This window comes from Acanthisitta chloris, unplaced genomic scaffold (assembly GCF_000695815.1).
Source record: "Acanthisitta chloris isolate BGI_N310 unplaced genomic scaffold, ASM69581v1 scaffold42664, whole genome shotgun sequence".
NCBI classification, from domain to species: domain Eukaryota; kingdom Metazoa; phylum Chordata; class Aves; order Passeriformes; family Acanthisittidae; genus Acanthisitta; species Acanthisitta chloris.
Window position 1 is genome coordinate 23,112 of NW_008671829.1, and position 18,238 is coordinate 41,349.

The 18,238-nt window shown below is 38.6% G+C and overlaps 2 protein-coding genes across 4 annotated transcripts in view; both read right to left on the bottom strand.

Moving 5' to 3' along the window:
• The window catches only part of HDC (histidine decarboxylase), a 9,454-nt gene extending 8,619 nt beyond the window's left edge, over positions 1–835 (bottom strand). The window contains exon 1 of the mRNA XM_009074232.1: positions 803–835. Coding sequence (XP_009072480.1) covers positions 803–835 — 33 coding nt within the window. The remainder of the gene's footprint in view (positions 1–802) is intronic.
• Positions 836–3,631: 2,796 nt separating this feature from the next.
• GABPB1 (GA binding protein transcription factor, beta subunit 1) lies at positions 3,632–17,093 on the bottom strand. Of its 3 annotated transcripts, none has more exons than XM_009074235.1 (8): positions 16,985–17,093; positions 16,081–16,248; positions 15,378–15,572; positions 14,438–14,549; positions 13,961–14,074; positions 12,125–12,310; positions 10,696–10,811; positions 3,632–5,428 (listed from the first exon to the last, which is right to left on the bottom strand). In XM_009074235.1, the coding sequence occupies exons 1-8, from the start codon at positions 17,090–17,092 to the stop codon at positions 5,276–5,278; spliced, it is 1,152 nt and encodes a 383-aa protein (XP_009072483.1). In that variant the 5' UTR covers position 17,093; the 3' UTR covers positions 3,632–5,275. The 3 variants fall into 3 exon arrangements, with proteins under 3 accessions (XP_009072483.1, XP_009072484.1, XP_009072481.1); XM_009074236.1 differs by having other exon boundaries at positions 4,444–5,362; positions 10,689–10,811; positions 16,985–17,092; XM_009074233.1 differs by having other exon boundaries at positions 4,444–5,428; positions 14,402–14,549; positions 16,985–17,092.
• Between the last annotated feature and the right edge of the window lie 1,145 nt (positions 17,094–18,238).

Here is an 18,238-nt window from a genome sequence, read left to right on the forward strand (position 1 = left end):
TTTGAGTTTGGATTAAGGGAAAACTAACAGTACCAGCACTCCACACAATCTGTCATTAGTACTGGACAGGGATTCCATTAGTGTTGGAATACTGCTCCCAGCACAGCCACCAGAACTGACCTCCCTCCTACACCCTACTTGTCCCACCTAATAATGTAGGGACATGGCCCTAGAACAGGCTTCATGGGCACAGAACAGACTCACAGGGTTATTTCAGTGTCATTGTCAAACAGTTCAAATGTACCTTTAAAACACAATTATGGTACAAGTACAGTTTGGTTATTGAGAGGTTAGATTTACTGTATTTCACAGGAGTTAAATTTTCACCATGCCCCACACTTCCTTGTCATTATGGCATACCTTTTGCATCCACTGAAAACAGCTGCACAGCTCCACACCTTTTCTCCATTTTTTAAGGCAATCTCCTCTAGCCCTGGGACCAAAGTTTGTTCCCCATCTCCAGAACTGTACCCGTGTCAGGGTAGTTTTATGGTGTCAGCCAGGGAAGAGCCACTGAGCATAATCCCCTAGCACAAGTTTATTCAGAATTATAGTTTTGCAGCTTTCCCACAGTATCTTAAATATAAGACCAAAAAGGCTAAGTTACCCACGGACTCTAAATCCATTAATTTAAACTCAACCCTGGGTCACATTTTTATCTTAACCTCAGCAGATCTGAGTCTCAAGGACATGTGTGCAAACAAAAAGTATATAGTCCATCCTAATTTTGGGTACCACTCCCAGCCCTACAAGAGTTGATCCGCATGAGCAAATGCTACCTATTCGCAAGAGCCAAGGATCACTCACCTCTCTGTCTGTACTCTTCAGGCTCCATGGTGAGTCCCTACAAAAGCACCTCCTCAAACCTGGGCCACAACCTTTTGGGAGCTGTGGGCAGTTTGGTCTGGTGCCCTGCTAGCTGCTTCAGCCTTTATAGCTCCTTTTATCTCCCAGGCTCACGCATTCTGGAGACAGCTAAGCATAGGCAGGTTATTGGGGAATGTTTATCTAACTCCTCCCAACTGGGGGCTTTTACAATCTCTCATGTTCTCATCTGTGCTCTTTTGATGTGTAAGATAGTGTATCTCTAAGAGGAGCTGCCTCTGCACTACCCCTTTCCCATTTTCAATCAATCTTTCATTAGCCTCACAGTAATCCATGTCATGAATATAAAACACATTAACATGAGACTTGAAGGAGAGAAAAAGCTCAAGAGCTTCCAAAACCAAATAAAAGTTAGGAGATGTTACACCAGCAAATGTCATGCCAGCAAACCCAGCTACTGTGCTAGCAGTAGTCATTAAAACAAGGCACCAGAGAGAGCAGATCTGACACTGCAGGCAGAGATATACCTGCATCCCCACAGGTCTTCAGTCCTTATCCTGTCATTCCCATGCTGCCAGAAGGAAAGGCTTTCCAGTTATCGCCAGTTCCAGAACTGCAACACAAAACAGCAATGATCCTCCTTGTGGATTCCTGCCCTTCCAGATCAGACCAGGTTACACAGACCAGGGTGATGCTCCTCCACAGGTATCCCCCTAGATAGCTGAGCTGGGAATATGCATCTTTTTCCCCTCACTGTGCTTGCTTTTCTCATACATGATATGCAGAAGCACTGGGATTTGGTCTTGTCTCTTCAGAATTCCTCTAAGTCCTGCACCTGGATTGTTCTCAGTTTGAAAGAACAGACATGCAGATACCCCTTTGTCCATTTAAGGGCCTGAAAACACATCCTGACCTATCTCTGGCAGCTCAGCCTTTGACACTGTACTCAATGTTGAGCATTTAGCATCTTCACTTGCTCTGCACTGTACCAGGCAGCCCTGGGAAAAAAAAGAGGGAAGACTTATGGACTGAGCAGCAGAAAGAGAAATTACTACAGTACAATATATTCTTGCCCTATTTTTGCTATACCCTAGGCTCCTGCTTAGGGCTGGCCCTGCCAGAGACAAGACACCAGGCTAGGCAGAGCCTTCACCTGATGCATGACATCAGTTTTGCTGTTGTCTTCCTACAGAAGAGAAGTGGCTGCCAGAGCAGCTTTGATTTTCTGCCTCATGTACTCTAACACAGCCCAGACACTTTCATTATTCTAGAAAGTTGTTCCATCATTCTCACAGCAGAGTCTACAGTGTGAAACCTTTCCTAGTTTCTGCTGCAATTAGATATTTGAGAAGGAACTGTTTTGTAGATATGACAAAGATGCTGCGATACACACACATCAGATTAATGTACTGAAATAAAAAACCCCAAAAAATTGATAAAAAAAGGCATTGAGAGAATAAGTACAAATAGTGCAAAAAATACTATGTGCATATTTATCTGCTTTATCTCACATTTCTCTGGAAACATTAGAAAAAAACAGCAAGCTGCCCACACAATTAATATCAAGTTATGAATCTCTCTTGCCTTTACTGTAAATGATCCCATAAAGGGGAACCAGGAAGGGGAGAAGGAACTGGCATCAAGCACAGAACCAACTCAAGAAGAACTCAAAGTTCTCAAAAACTGTGCTTCTAGCTTATTACAAGTAACTAATACATTAGTATATATGGACATCTGTTCAAAAACACAGATGGTAACTAATTACATTTATGATTTTGATTTGGAACAGCAAATAAGGAACAATATTTTTAACAATGTTTTCAGAGCTAAACTATACAATAAACATTTCATGTGACATATACCCTGTGCCTTTACTCAAAGGTGACAGTTTCCTCAGGCTGGTCTCTTGTTCTGTGCAGAAGAGAACAGCAGGTCCCGTTGGGAACTAGAATGAAACAGGTGATAACGTATTACAGGTAGGGTAAATATTGCTGGTGATGAATAAGGTTTTGTTATAGCTACCCTGCACTTAGAAGGATTTTGTTACGGACAACGAGGAATAAAATATTTGCTCACAGGAAGCAAGATGAATAGAAAAGGTTCATTTCATTGTTTCCTGCAAAGGTCTGTTCCGTCAGAACCGTGGGAAACTCTCCACTTGGACGGGAACGTTACCACTATCACCACTCAGCCCAGCACTGACATCCTTATCGTTACCAAGAACTCGCGGAGATTACACTGTCGTTAAGTCTGTGGGGTGTGAGGACACAAACATTATTTTGATCACAGACTAATTCAACTGGATCAATGCCTAAGAAGGACATTTACCTTGACCAACTGTTTGCTGACTTTGCTAGTGACATAATGGATAGTTCCTGAAAAAAATCCCTAAAAGAGCAATTTCCAGCTAAACACTGCACAAGGCTTGCTTCAAGTCCTAGTACCAGCATGATAACATCATCCTTGGAAATAATTCTCCTAAAGCCCACCCCCACAGATTTTTCATTTTTATTATCTTTTGATTATTTTTAGGTCAAATTCGGCCAACAGGATCAAATTTACCAAATTCATACCGATACTAGGATAGTTAGATTTTTTCCTAACTGCCAATTCTATAAACTCAGGTCAAATTTTGACCAGCTTGACAGTTTTGCACAGTACAATGCAATTCTTTCCTCACTTCTCCCTCCTACCATTTAAGGCCATTCCAAGTCTAAAACTGGTTTTGCACATTTTTCTGAACACAGAGCAGCTTTGACCTTCTAATGCACACACAGAACAATTGAAATTGATTCTACACTATATGTATGTGGAAAAGATATTTAATTGTAAAATAGAAAAAGTAGGCCAGAGTACAGTTTTAAGGGTAATTCTTCCGTGTACAGTATAGGTAAACTAGACTTTTTGCTTAAGTTTATATAAACAATTCCATAAAAGCAGTGAACATGGAACAACAAAGCAAAGCACAAAGAGATTTATCTTACAAAAAACAAATCTGCACAGTAGTTCAAAATTTAATGTAACACAGCACTGAACAATCTTAAGGCAGCTCAGTCTAAGCACAGGACTAGAAGCCAGGAACTCCTGAGACCCATTCCCAGGTGACCACAGGTTCACGTGGTGTCAAGCCAGTCATCCACACTCCCTTGTGTTGCACTGATACCAGTTATAAAATTGAGACAGTAACACTTACTTACCTGCCTTGGGCAGTACAGTAAGGGTTCTTTAAAAGATTTTACAATGCTCTGAAGATGTAACGTGCCATCTAAATTTTAAGCATAATAGATCACTGCACAGACACACACAAACACAGTATCACAGTGAGGAACAATGATGCTGGGCAAGAAGAGCATCAATACAACATAAAAAAAATTGTTTGTCCAATTGCATAATTAAAATGCCAAAGTCTGTTTAGAAAAAAATATATCACTGAAGTCATTTCGAGGCTATTGGGGAAGAGAGATCAAAAGGAATATCCTCAAAGAACTACTGTTTGTGTTTCAGTGGAGACATTCTTTCCTGTTCCTTACTGAACTTTAACTTGTTTGCACAGGAAACTTGTAAGACACACAAAGTGAAGTTTCAATGCCTCCACTATTGAATTTTGCCTCTTAATGTGTAAATTGAGATACTTTTTTGTTCTTCTTAATTACAAAGTACATTCTTCCAAGAAATATACCATCCACAATAAAACTGGCTGCTAGCTTACTTCAAATGACCTATAGGCTAAACATTTTTCTCATCATTTTTCTCATCTTTGCTGAAAAATACCTATGCAAGATGTATGTGTAGAAATTATAAAAACATGCAGCATATGTACAAACTGAAAAGTTTAAAAAATATTAGCTTCATATACATGTAAATCTACTTGGATATATTTGAAATTAAATATAAAAATTTCACCACCTAAAATAAAAAAAACCCCAAATATGGTTTTCAGAGAATCTGAGACAACTACTTAAAGCTGTACAAAGATTTCCACCTGGAAATGTCTTATTCAGAGAAGCTGATTGAGTTTTTCATCATGTAGAAATAACTGTTCATTAATTTTGTCACATAATTAATTTTCAAGCTGTCAGCTTAAATCAACAACATCACCCTTAAAACTGTTCTGTTTTTCAGAAGTTAGATTCATACTAAAATCAAAAATTTCACAAAAACATTGGCTTTTCGTGTTCCTGGATCCCTTCAAAAAGATTTATCAACTCATTTTGAAACTGTAAAAAAACCAACTATTTACAGTATTTCATTTTAAATACTTTTCACAATTCCTAAATTCAGAGTTTTTATGTTACAAGAAATTAATCAGAGCTCACGGCTTAAGTCCAGTTATCAACTTGTAGCATCTTCTCTATCATGTAATCCCGTGTCTGCACCTATATAGTGTACAGTTCAAGATTGTACTGCAGGTGTTTGAAAGTAACAGGCTTTGCAGAATGTTCATTTTTTATTAAACAGCTTCTTTATTAGTCTGGAGGCGGTTCATTGCCTCTAACTTCTGCCGATAGGCCTCTGCTTCTTGTTCCTTCTTTAGAAGCTGCTGACGATATTTTTGTGCTTCTCTGTTTGCCTCATCCAGCTGTTTCTGAAGAGTTTCTCTTTCCTGTTAGAAACAGAAGCATCAATGTTTTGTCAAATAAATATCAAATACAAGTTACAATGGCAAATACTTTTCCTTTATGTGCAGCTCAAGTGTTAGGGTATCATCTAGAAACTGTTCAGCTCTTACTTGGGTAAACCTGTGTGAATGCAGCTGTAAAAATCAGAAAGGAATTGCCACACCAGACAACTCCCCACAATAAAGCTTCAAGTGTGGATACAGCAAACCTGAGTTTATTTAGCTGCAAAGGTACCACACAAGTCTCTATCCAAAAAGAGCTAAATAAAGCTGGAAGCATGGTGACTGAATACTGACATAGTGTATTAACATTTCTCCAGTGATTCACCTCCCTTTGTTACTTTTTAAAACTGGAATCCACTCTAACAGGATTCTCCCTTGCTGCTGTATTTCTAACCAGACAATGCAGTGAAAAACTGTTACCTAATAGCCATTTCTACTGGAGAGTGTCAGCTGCCCATTGACCAAAATATACACATATCTGGTTTCTAAATAGTGATTGACACGGTGCTATCCAGAGGTATAATTACATCCCCAAGGACACCACATCTTTATTAATTAACAGGCATTTAGCCAGATAAGCTTTTTCAATTCAAAAGCAGTGACTGCATACAAGTTTGTTGGGGATGGATAGAAAATGGTTTCCAAGCAGAATAATAGGGGAAATGCCACTTCCTACGAAGCTGCCTTAGGAACTAAGGAGAATGTATTTCCATCTCCTGTGATGTAAGTACTGTAATTTGTCTGATGCTGCACTGAGCCCAAATGAAAAAGCAATTTGCTTGGGACATAGTTTTGTTTTGATCTTCAAACAAATACCATTTCATTAAAACGTATCATACTTTTATGAGTAAGGTAGTTCTGATTTAAAATCGTTCTTTTCACTGCAGTTGTTACATAGACACAGGAAGGAGGTTATCAGAGAAGCAATCCATCTCCCAGGAAAACAAAACTTATCACAAAACTGAGGCCCAGTGAAAACAACTTGCCTTTTCAGCTTATTCCCATCTCAGCAGTTCAGTATCACATTCCCATTTAATACCTCCAAGAGTCGTTCATGGTTTCACCCCACAGACTCCCCTAAGAGCATCCCTATGCTTCACCACTGAGGCACTCAGATTGCCATGGCCAGAAAAATACAAAACACTCTGCCTCCCTTCTACTCACTACTGTTCTCAGCACTTGCCACAGTCACGCTTAGCAGCCACATGCTGTGCTGAATGTGCTGAAACACAGGGACACAGGTGACCTGATCACTGCTAACAGCAGCACCTGTTCAGCAAAAACAACAGGTGAAGGAGAGATGTTATGAACAGGTTATAAAGACTAGTTAGAATACAGAACACACTCTTGATTTTCCATAGGGCTTTAAGAGCTGAAGGCAGTAAGCTGGGGTTTGCTTCATTGAGAGCACATGCTAATAGAATGAGAGCTCATCTGATCTTGCTATTTTATTTGAAAAGGAAGTTCAGATTCTACCTCTGAAAATTTGGATTCTGCTTTTTAAGCAACTTTATGAATGGCCAACCCATGTAGCAACTAGACTGATGAATGCCAAATGAACAATAGAACCTACACCTCAAAGGATCTGAAACACACCAACAATGCTCCAGCACCAGTCCAACCAAAACACACTGCTATTTTCATAAGTCATCTCTGTGGTGTGAGGGGAGTCAACATCTTATGTAAAACAGCCTCATGGAGCAGAGTGTTGGTGAAAAGAGCTACAAGACAATTCTCAAGGAAGCAGTCAAAACATTTGATCCTGCCTTTGCCTTTTGAGGGCTGGGACATCCTGAGCTGGCCATTATCTATCCCATGAACGTCTCATAAAAGCCATCAGAAATCTAATACTGGCAAGAAGCAAAGTTGCTCTATCAACTGCAGAAGAGTAAGAACCACTGGGAGTTCACTGGCCAGTAGTTCTGTAGTGCATTACAAACAGCAAGGGGCTCTCACTGCTATGGGGAGTGTGCAGACCACAAGCATTTGGTGGTGGAATCACTGCTATGGAGTGTGTGCAGACTGCAAACACTTGGGGTGGAGAGTTTCTCAGATCTCAAGAGTATTTCCCACAGAAGAGAGAACTAGAGCTGTGTACCCACAAGTACAGCACATTAAAGAAGGGACAGGAGAGAGAAAAAAACAGGAAAAACCTCAACTCTCCATGGCAAGGCCAAGAAAATAAAAGCAGTATCTACTAGACATACTACCAATTCAAAGCACATAGATAAGTGCAGCAGGTGAAAGTCTTAGACTGCCATAGTCCCAAGGTTGAAACTACCTGAAAGGGAGTTGTAGAGAGGTGGGAGGTGGTCTCTTCTGCCATGCCTGCACTGAGAGAACTAGAGGGAATGGCCATAAGCTGATACAGGGGAGATTCAGAGTAGATGTTAGAAAAATTTTCCACTGTTAGGGTGGTCAGGCACTGGAAAAATTTGCCCAGGGAGGTGGTGGAGTCACCATGCCTGTTTAAGAGGTGTCTGGATCTGATCTGGCACTTTTGGTTTAGGGGTTAGGGTTACAATGGAAGTGACAACGGTTGGACCTGATGATCTTAAAGGTCTCTTCCAACCTTGATGATTCTATGATTCTAAGATAAACAGAATGACTTGAGGAACTGAGGCCAAGTATACTGTGTGACTAGGCAGTGGAAAGAAGCCAATGCTTCCAGGGGAGCAACATACATCTACAGAGAACTGATTGGTTTAGGGGTTAGGGTTACAATGGAAGTGACAACGGTTGGACCTGATGATCTTAAAGGTCTCTTCCAACCTTGATGATTCTATGATTCTAAGATAAACAGAATGACTTGAGGAACTGAGGCCAAGTATACTGTGTGACTAGGCAGTGGAAAGAAGCCAATGCTTCCAGGGGAGCAACATACATCTACAGAGAACTGACTGGTGAAAATGGGTTGCTTAGCTTGGACATCTAGAATAGGGAGGGCTGTATCTGATCTACTAATTTAATCAAACCTACAAAATGTTCTTAGGGCATTCTTTAGAACACAACTGAAAGTGTTCTGAAGAGCTGAAGTCCTTATGTATCATCTAAACACCTCCCAGGTAAAAATCAAGTTAGAGGATCCTCAGTGTTCCTAAGTGTTCCATTTTATCAGGGGATTTTCTTCACTACATGTAACTTCTCTTAACAGTCTAATGACTGACAATAGGAATGCCCATAACAACTAAGCCATTTCTAAACAGAAAAAACAGGAATATGAATTCACTAGTACAACTAGTTTACAATAATGGTTTTTTTAGTCTAATGAAATGATTGTCAAGGTTCTAATGTGTGTCACCTTTCAAACATGCAACATGGGAAAAACAGTCAAATTACAGAATGAACATAAAAATCACTGTATGTTAATGAATTATGCATGAAGATGAAAAACAGAGTATCCGTGTGACATGGGTTTTTTTGCTGCCATCCCATATTTAAAATATCAAACTGCTCAGGAAAACTGTTATCACTCTCCAAAATGAGCTGAAATGTTTGAGCTTAACAGACCCAGAATAGAAAATTTAAAAACACCACTACGGCTTTAGCCATTTCACAATACTTTCACAGGAAAGTTTACTACCTCACATAAATGGGAGGATTTTCAACTTCAAAAACTTCCAAGCTACAGTTAACTGTTCATACACTATGAATTTAAAATGGCTGAAGAAATCACTCAGCCTTGAATTAACTCTCTATAATGAAACAAGGGAATGAACCAGTATGAGGCATAGAAACCAAACAATAAAAGTTTTCTGTATCTCTATATACTTAAATATTTAAAAAGTACTTTGATGAGGGGAGGAGTCACTCTGTGATGAAGAAATTTGAAGTGCACCAACTTCATTAATGTCACTGCTACCAAAGTGAGGTAGCACCATATCCTTGAGAACCACAATAAGGCCCTAAAGTCAACTGGTCTCCACAGAGAGGTCTGCATGTGCACTTCCAGTTCCACAGGCTGGGACAATGTCACTCATCAAAACTTGGCACTTAAATTAACAGATGAAGCAACTCATTTAAACTAGCTTCCTTCCATATCTGTGAAATGTGTTTAACATATACAACTGAAACTGGTAATCTCCTTAAAAAAATTATTGGTACTGTTTTACCAACTATCTGTAATTGGGAGCAAGTCAATTTATTCCTTAACCAATCTGGGTTTTTTTTTCCTTCACCTAACAGAATTATTAAAATACTTCAGGAAATATCATTTCCTTTATGAATAATTCAGGCAGATTTTTAAAAGTGTGAACCAAAAAAAATGCTTTTATTGTAACAATCATACATTTTTTAAAAAGCAGCAAGAAAATGTCAACTGTCAGGATAATCTGTAATGACTACAAACCTGCAAAGGCCATTTGATGTGACAATTTGGGGATGGGCAAAGTAAGTGATGAGAGGTGGTAATCGGTGTTACTGGACATGGATAACATATCACATACTGTACAACAACAAGTATTCAATTAGGCACAACTTGATGATATGAACACACGTTAGAGTACACAATGAAATATCATGGAGTTGACAAAATGAGAACTTACAGTCTAGTCACAGCATTCACAACTTTCATAAGCTTTTGACCAAAACTGGTCAGCACAGAAGTAACCAGAAGGAATGAGATGTTTGACCTATTGTGTCTAATATTAAAAAGAGCTACAATTTTAAATTCAACAGCTGCACCTATTTGTCATATAAAAAGGACTCTCAACATTTTTAAGTTTTTTTTCACTATAATTCTAAAAAATGTCTAACAGTAAACTGCTTCAGAATTGAAAAAGGGGGAGGGGGATATACAGATAAAAATTGACAAAGGCAGAATCTTACTGTTTCACACTTCCATTACCAGTTATCTAGGTATCATGAATGGAAAGGAAACATTGCTAAAAATATGATCTCACAATCAGGACAGGCATGTGGCTGTAACAGAAAGATGAGGGTACAGTGCTGTCATTCACTCCTCGATAATGTATCAGTACCCAGTTTTAAAAACTACCTAGTGACCTTACAGAAAATTATGTTATCATATACTTAAACAATGGTCATTTCTACATGCATGACCACAGGATGAAGCAAACAGCCCTCCTATTTTATTTTTACAGAAACTATGTAAAAGATGAGTTTCAGTAACAGGAGAGACCGAACAAGTTGCTGTTTCACACACTTCATTTTGTGGTAACACAGAAATTAGCTGGCTGAACAACACAGAAACCAGAACGTGGAACACTGTTATGCAATGTACTCCTTACTTCTATTTCTGCAGACTCCACACGATTTTCAACAATCTCAATGCACTGTCTCTTCACTGGAGGTTCTTCGCTGATCACAGTTTCTTCAGCAATGTCTGTTGCTGGGACTGTTAGTACTGAAAACATATTTGTACACATAAATACATTTACTTCAAATAATATTTGCACTATATAAAATTTGTATTACTTAAGTCATTTTATTAACAGAAAAAAATGCAGACTTTATGAAAACATGACTATATAATAAAGTGTATTATAAAGTCAGTACGATGAAAATTTACTCAAAGCTTTAGCTGCTTTAGCTTCCATAAGCTAATAAAGAATTTTATTATTCCTCATTACCAAGGTGTACAGTAGTTAGCTGTCACTCTGGAATATCATTGCCATTTTTCACAGAGTGAACAGACATGGCAGTGACTTGCAGCAGTCTGTCCATTATGTAGCAGATCATCTTTATAATGTTTCTTAAGTAAATACTAAATACAAATCAGGCTTTTGATTTTGATTAATTAGAACACCTTTAGGTAATCTAAAATTCCAGCAGTTATTAGCCTTGAAGAAAAAAAAAAACAAACAGGGATTGAAATAAATTCATTCTCTAATTTACTCACACAACCATCTGGCAAATAAATGTGACTGTCACTTCAGTACCTCTTTACACACATTCATGCTTTCTGGTAACTAGCTGTACTAGTTCAGACAGACTGTGAACAAAGTCATTTGTCTCCAGTGTACAACTCAAGCTCCACACTGGGAGTCCTCACAAAGAAATCAGAGAAGGAATAATTTTTATCTCAACAGTAGTGGCAGAGCATCTTTAAAAGAAAAGTCCCAAAACATACACATCACAAAATAGCACTTATTACACTAGCAGCTCTAACAAACAAAGTACATATGGCCCAACAGGAACATTTGTGTCACCCTGGCTTCACTGGTTCTGCCCCTGCTGCTCTAAAATTTCAGGCATGTAAGATTTGTTCTGTTAAGAACACACTCCATGGAGTTTGCACAGCTTGTTTCGTGCATCAGATTTCCAAATCCAAGCCTCACCTTCCCACCATATTTCTAGCAAGGTACCAGTGTAAGTATTGGAAGGCTTTTGTTTTACTCCCATCTTCTAATTTTCATAACAAGTTTGCAAGAATGAAACTTGTTGAAGGCAAAGCAAATAGTTATCAGTTTTCTCTTACATGTCCCATTTCTCTTCCATACAGTTTAGTACTTCTTCCATTCCCTCTCCTAATGCAGAGACTCAGCTGACATGTGTCAACCCACTGAACTGCAGCGGCTCACGCTGTCTGAGCCTTCTGTGGTCTAAGAATTCTGAGATGTACACGAAATTCTCTAACCTATTTGCACCTAACAAATCATTATTATTCTTGTGACTACAAGAGTTCATCAAGCTCAAATCATAAAAGTGTGCACTCACCTTGCTGCCCATCTGGCATGGTCACAATGATGGGCTGTCCGATTCCACTGGTTGGAATGGAATGCAGGTTCCCCAGCTGAATGCCATCTGTAACTATGGTAATAACCTGCTGACCTCCAGAACTGACAACTTGCTGAATGGCCCCATCCACAGATTCTGCAGTCACAACTTCCTCTGTGGCCACAACTATCAACAGATTAGTAAAGGAATTAAGTCAATTTCTTCTGCGACTTTTAAAATTTGACACCCCCCCCAATTGATACATTACTACATATTATATTTTTAATAGAAATCTTTCACCAGGCCAACATAAAGCACTAACATTTTGAAATATACATGCAACACTGTCCTGCTCTACCTTGCTCAATACAGTGAATTTTTTATTTAGCATTTTTCCTTATAGATATATCCCACTCAAAATTGATGCTTTGGATCCAGAGCTAACACAGCTGCCAGAACAAGAGCTGCTTTTAAGAACACAAATAACTTCTGCATTGCACACAAGTTGGAGTAAGTTACAGTAATAGCAGAATAACAAAAAAAATTGAACTTGAAATACTACCTTGAAACTACTTCTCAACCAATGCCTTGCCAGCTGTACCTCAGGACCCAGCCCTGATTCCTCTGCTTAACATAATGGTAAAAGGCTGAAGGACCCCTAAAGAATCTGAAAGTTTTGTCTGTACTACATAGGTACTTCAAACACAACCACAGCTTTAATTATTATACACAGTATGAAGCAAGACTAAAGGGAAAGTTCTGCAGACCCAACATTTTTACACCTTTAAAGAGGAAAGATAAAATTTTAAAATCAAAACAAACATTGTATGTATATAATTTTAAAGGTAAAAGCAGAAGTCAAAAATCCCAGCTCAACTATCTATTTCAAATTCATGATTTGATAATGAGGATAGAGCAGTGGACTCCCACAGTTCTATATTACCTCTGTAAATGGAGGTAAGATAAGGAAAGGCTGTGTTCAGAATCACAACACATACCACAGCTTGCACTACACACTGGGGTCTTGTGCTGCCACTCTGGTTTTTTAACACAGTAAGATACTGAGAGCAAGATCACTAGTAGCACAAAGAAATTCAAGCACACTAGCTCTACTTTATTTTCAATTTGTCAGGGTAAAAGCAGAGCCTTTGATTTTAATGACAGACATTAGTGCTTTCTATCTACAGAGATGAGATTAAACCCCTATAGACTATTACGTTGTGATGCTCAAGATGAGAGAAGGTAGATAAAACCCTGAAGCTTTCATCTTTTAATTTAATTACAATATAACACACACAGAAAAATCATTCTGTTGTTCATATAATGACTGCAGTCATAGTCTTCTGATTTTCATGTTCATAGATTACTGTCCTGTAGCACTGCTTAAATATTCAGAGTGTTTATTCAGTAAAACAAAACAGCAAGTCCCACATGAATAAGTGGTGTTGTACTGAACTCGATTTGGCTTCCAAGTACAGGCTCAGCAGTAAGAAAGCTGTAAGAAAGACCACTGTCACAAAAAAGCCCAAGTTGCCAGCGCCAATACTAGTGGCTGTGGCAAAGAGCTTTGATCTTTCAGTTTCAAACTCAGTGTTGGACTTTTTTGGAAAGAAACATTGCTAGGACTTCTTCAGACCTTGAAAGAAAAGTGGAGATTTTGTCTAAAAAGAAGCTACTTTATATAAAAGAAAAAGTCCCCATAAATACAGTTATTATTCCTTCCTTACTCTCCTTCTCTATATCCATGTAGTCATTATTTACCACACTGCTTGTGTGCTGCAGGGAAGCTGAAGTTATGTACATTCAGTTTGTTAAGTGAAATGACAGCTTTCTGACCTGGTGTTTCTGAAGAATTAGACAGTGGAGCTGATGCTTCTGCTAAAGCTGCCAATGTAGCTAATACTGACGTTGATGAATTTCCAAACTGTACAGCAGAGACTCCTGTTTCATCTAGGAGAATGAAAAGAAGTTAGCTGATAAATTTAAAACCAGCAAAGTCTCTTTTTCTATTATTATTGCACTGAAGCTTCTAACACACACTCCATTTTCAGCAGCATTCTGCTAAAAATGAAGGCAAGTTTGTTAAGCAAATACAACTTCTGACAATTTATATCCATAGAGATTTTGGTTTAGGCACATATTGGCAACACAAAAAAAACACTCAAGAGGAACATAGTAACCATTCTTACCACTGTTTTTCCTCAGGCCTTTTCACTAAATGGTGAAAATCAATGAAAGTACAAAATCCCAGTAGCTACCCTAGAGGCATCTAAAAACCTGTTCCATTGGATGTATTTGTGGAAGATACCAGACCTGTTAGGTTCACCACCCCTCCAGGTCCTATGATGAACTGTGGTGTTGCTGCATGTATCGTCACAGTGTCCGGACTCTCTGGATTCGTGTTGATTTGGTTCTGCATTGCAATCTGGGAGACAAAGGTAATAGCATCATTCCAATTGTAGGTACAAAGGAGTTATTTACCTTGGAAGAGCTAGAATTATTGCATATTCCACACAAACGGGGAATCTCTCTCACTATACTCATGCAATGCACACACAACACGTCACATCTCCAGCTACATAAGAAACTTTGGTTTTGGCTGAAATCTCAAGACAAAAAAGTCTCTTGAAGTGAGAGAGAGTAACAACACACCACTACTTCTCCATTCACAACCATTCATTGTAAAGAAAGAGGACTATATAAAGGACAAGGTCCTTTCACAGACATGCAAGCTCATGTACCTAAAAGAGAAACCTGACAAACCAAACTGCTGGAGCAGATACATGCCATGAAAGTCTGCTCCAACAGCTTAGCAACTGCCATGAACTGTAAGTATTGGCGGTATTCTTCTTGTCTTTGAATTAATATTCACTTCTATTTATTATACCCTTTCTGTAGTGAAGAGGAAACTAAACAAACAGACCAGAAATTCAGACAGTTAAAGACATAGGGAAGCAACAGAATCATACAGTGGCATAATGGTATTTTTCATTTGCTTTCTCTACTTTTCTCAGTAACACTTATCATGTAATTTGCCTATAACAACACTACTGAACAGTGAGCACACACTGCCATGGAACCACCTATTATAATCCATCACTTCAACAATTAACCTCATTTCCATGCAATGAAGTAGACTGGAGTTTGCATTATCAGTCCACACATGGTGTCACAGCTGCCATATTAAAATCTAACCACCATGTAACCAAGTACTTTGCTGTAAGTTCCCTTAACATCAGGAATCAAAAGTTACCTGTAATATTTCTGCAAGGTCTTCATTGCCATTGTCTACTGCAATATCCAATGCTGTTTTGCAAAATTTACTCTGGGCATGAACATCTGCTCCATATTTTATCAAGAGTTCTACAACTTCTTGGTGGTTATGTTCAGTAGCCCAGTGAAGTGCAGTCATTTTGAGCATGTCCTTCGCATTGACATCAGCACCATGCTACAAACAAGATCATCACATAAGCTACATCATTACAAGGATCTGAATTAAAGAATGCTGGTCAAAGAATGAAGCCCAAAAATCATCTTTCTCCATCAGGAATTCCCTGTTAGCTTACATTTACTGACTTAACAGAAGTACTCCAATCTAACTACCAAATAAATCATTTACCTCAAAGGATTAAAGATTCCCTAAAACACAACACATCTTGGTTCTAAAATCTGTTACTAAACACAATGTCAGATTTGGAAGTAGTCTTATTTTGAAACAGTAGTAAATAATACACCTGAAATCATGGTGATTTTAATGCAAAAATAAAGTAGTTTAATAGCAAAACAAAGGAAATAGGAAACAATAGGAAAACAACCCAATCCCAAAGCACCCAATGCACACAGTGTAACTGTTCATATAATTTCAATGTTGGCTCCATGACTAAAAGGAAGTTGCAAACATCTGATCATAAGTCACTGCAATATCCCTGTCTCAGACCTGTTTCAGCAGTTCTTACCTTGAGTAAGACTTCTACTATGCTGGCGTGGCCTTCTGATGCTGCCATGTGCAATGGAGTTCTGTCCACTTTGGTTCTGGCATCCCGACTTACACCTGCTCGCAGCAACACTTCTGTGGTGGAGTAGTGCCCATACTGTGCTGCTAGATGAAGTGGAGATGTTCCCAACTGTAATGCAATGGAAAATGTGGAGTTCTAACAGATGTCAGTATGAAGGATTTCTTCTTATTCTGGAGCTATCAAATCCAGATGTCAAGTCACCACTTCAAAATCATTTTCCCCTTGCACTCTCAAGGAAAGAAGCTGTCAGGGCTTTTACAGAATATGAAGTGCAGGGGGGGAAAAGTGGTTTGTTTTGTTCCAATAACCACAACACACTAGAACCAGCTCACTGAAAACAACGTTTTGAGGTCTGTGCTATGTTTTTTCTGTCTTTCTGTGTGATATCTCAAGGGACCTAAGCCCCTTTTCAGTCTTGGTCAACACACCATACCAACACCGAAAGGGACCTCTGGAGGTCATTTAAGTCCAGTCTCCTGCTCAAAACAGAGTCAACTTGAAGGTCAGGTCACTAAGCAGATTAAGGTTCTTAGAAGCTTGCAAATACCCTAGAATTTTAGGTACCTGACCTCCCTACACAACCTACTAAAAACAGGCACCTCCAAAAGACAACTCAGAGCCCCTCTATCAGGGAACTCTCAGCTGCACAATTAGGTTACCTGGGACTGCTTTCATAATTCAGAGAATTTTGATTTTTAACTAGATATTAGATGATGCAACTGTAGAATTCCAAGAAGAAAATGCCAAGGTTTGCAATATAAATGCTTAATTGTAATAATCCTGATTTCTTCTTCATGTGAGAAAAGTACTAAGATTTCCCAAACACTGGAAAAGTTTGCATTACCCAATCTGTGGTGAAAGGTGCTCCATTTGCCATCAAAATGCGCACTTCATCATCTTGACCTGCTCGTGCAGCTTCTAAAAGTTTCTTTCCCAAATCTACTAGTGACATCTAGTGAAGGACATAGAGAAAGATAAAGACAAAATAATATTATTTTAAGTACATATTTCTGAACTCCTCTGAAAAGTTCAAAACCTGCAGTTGGCATTTTAGCCACAAGAACAAGCTTCATCAATCACAATAAGCAGCTTGATTTTAGAATAACTTTTGCCAGCCAAACAGAACTGATACTGGGGCGAAGATTTCGGTATTACGATGCTGCAACCACAGCAGCTGCAGAGTTATAGCAAACAAAATTTAAACTGAACTGGATGCACATTTCTTACAGCAGAAATTGGTTTAGAAGCTCTCACCTGACACTGTAACCTTCTGCAGCTTTGTCCAGCTTTCAAATGGTACTACCTGGTGGCTGCTGTGTCACACCCCCAAAGGCACTACACCCACTAGCCCAAAATGCCTATATGTATTTAAGAGGTACCACTATGTAAATGCATGTGGATGGATATGAAACACAACACCTTTCTGACATCTTGTCCATCACTACCACTTTATTTTGTTCAGCCTGAAATATATTCTCTGTATTCCTAGCTGCAAAACAACACAATTAAGTACATTATTGTACTACGTACATCAGATATCTGAAATGTTTGCCTGAAAACAAATATTACTACCTACTTCAACTGTGTATAGTTACTAAAAGCATGTTAAGTGCAAAATCTTGAGACATGACTGAGCTACTAGTTTAAAATCCTTCACATCATGTTTAGGTAATGTCCTTTTTGCAGCAAAGTTCCATATAATACAGAGCATGAAAAAAATATATATAGACACATGACACCTATCTGTTGCACCAAAGACTTCCTAGAAACACATCTTTTAAAATCCACTCTATTTCATACTTGCTATTAAATTTGATCAGAAAAAAACCCCAACTAAACCATAACTCATGCCACGAACCAAAATAGATAATTAATGTTTTAGTCCTATACTTATGTTTAACACTACCAGGGTGCTAAGAATGGAATTGCTTTCATCAGTTCAGTTTTCAGTCACAAGCCAAGTTAAGCCTGTATTACTAACAACAGCAGTTGCAAGGCAATGCAGCCAATTTCCTACACAAAGTTAGAGTATATCAGTTCAGGAGAGAAATCCCATTAAACATACATGTCTATCACAAAACCAATATATTTAGAAATT

Excerpts from the sequence above, each read along its gene's own strand:
- GABPB1 (XM_009074233.1), bottom strand. The coding sequence starts at position 17,092 with ATGTCACTAGTAGATTTGGGAAAGAAACTTTTAGAAGCTGCACGAGCA. Across the intron at positions 15,573-16,080 it reads TAGTAGAAGTCTTACTCAAG|CATGGTGCTGATGTCAATGC; the intron begins GTAAGAACTGCT and ends TCTTGTTTGTAG. Across the intron at positions 14,550-15,377 it reads ACCTTGCAGAAATATTACAG|ATTGCAATGCAGAACCAAAT; the intron begins GTAACTTTTGAT and ends TTTGTCTCCCAG.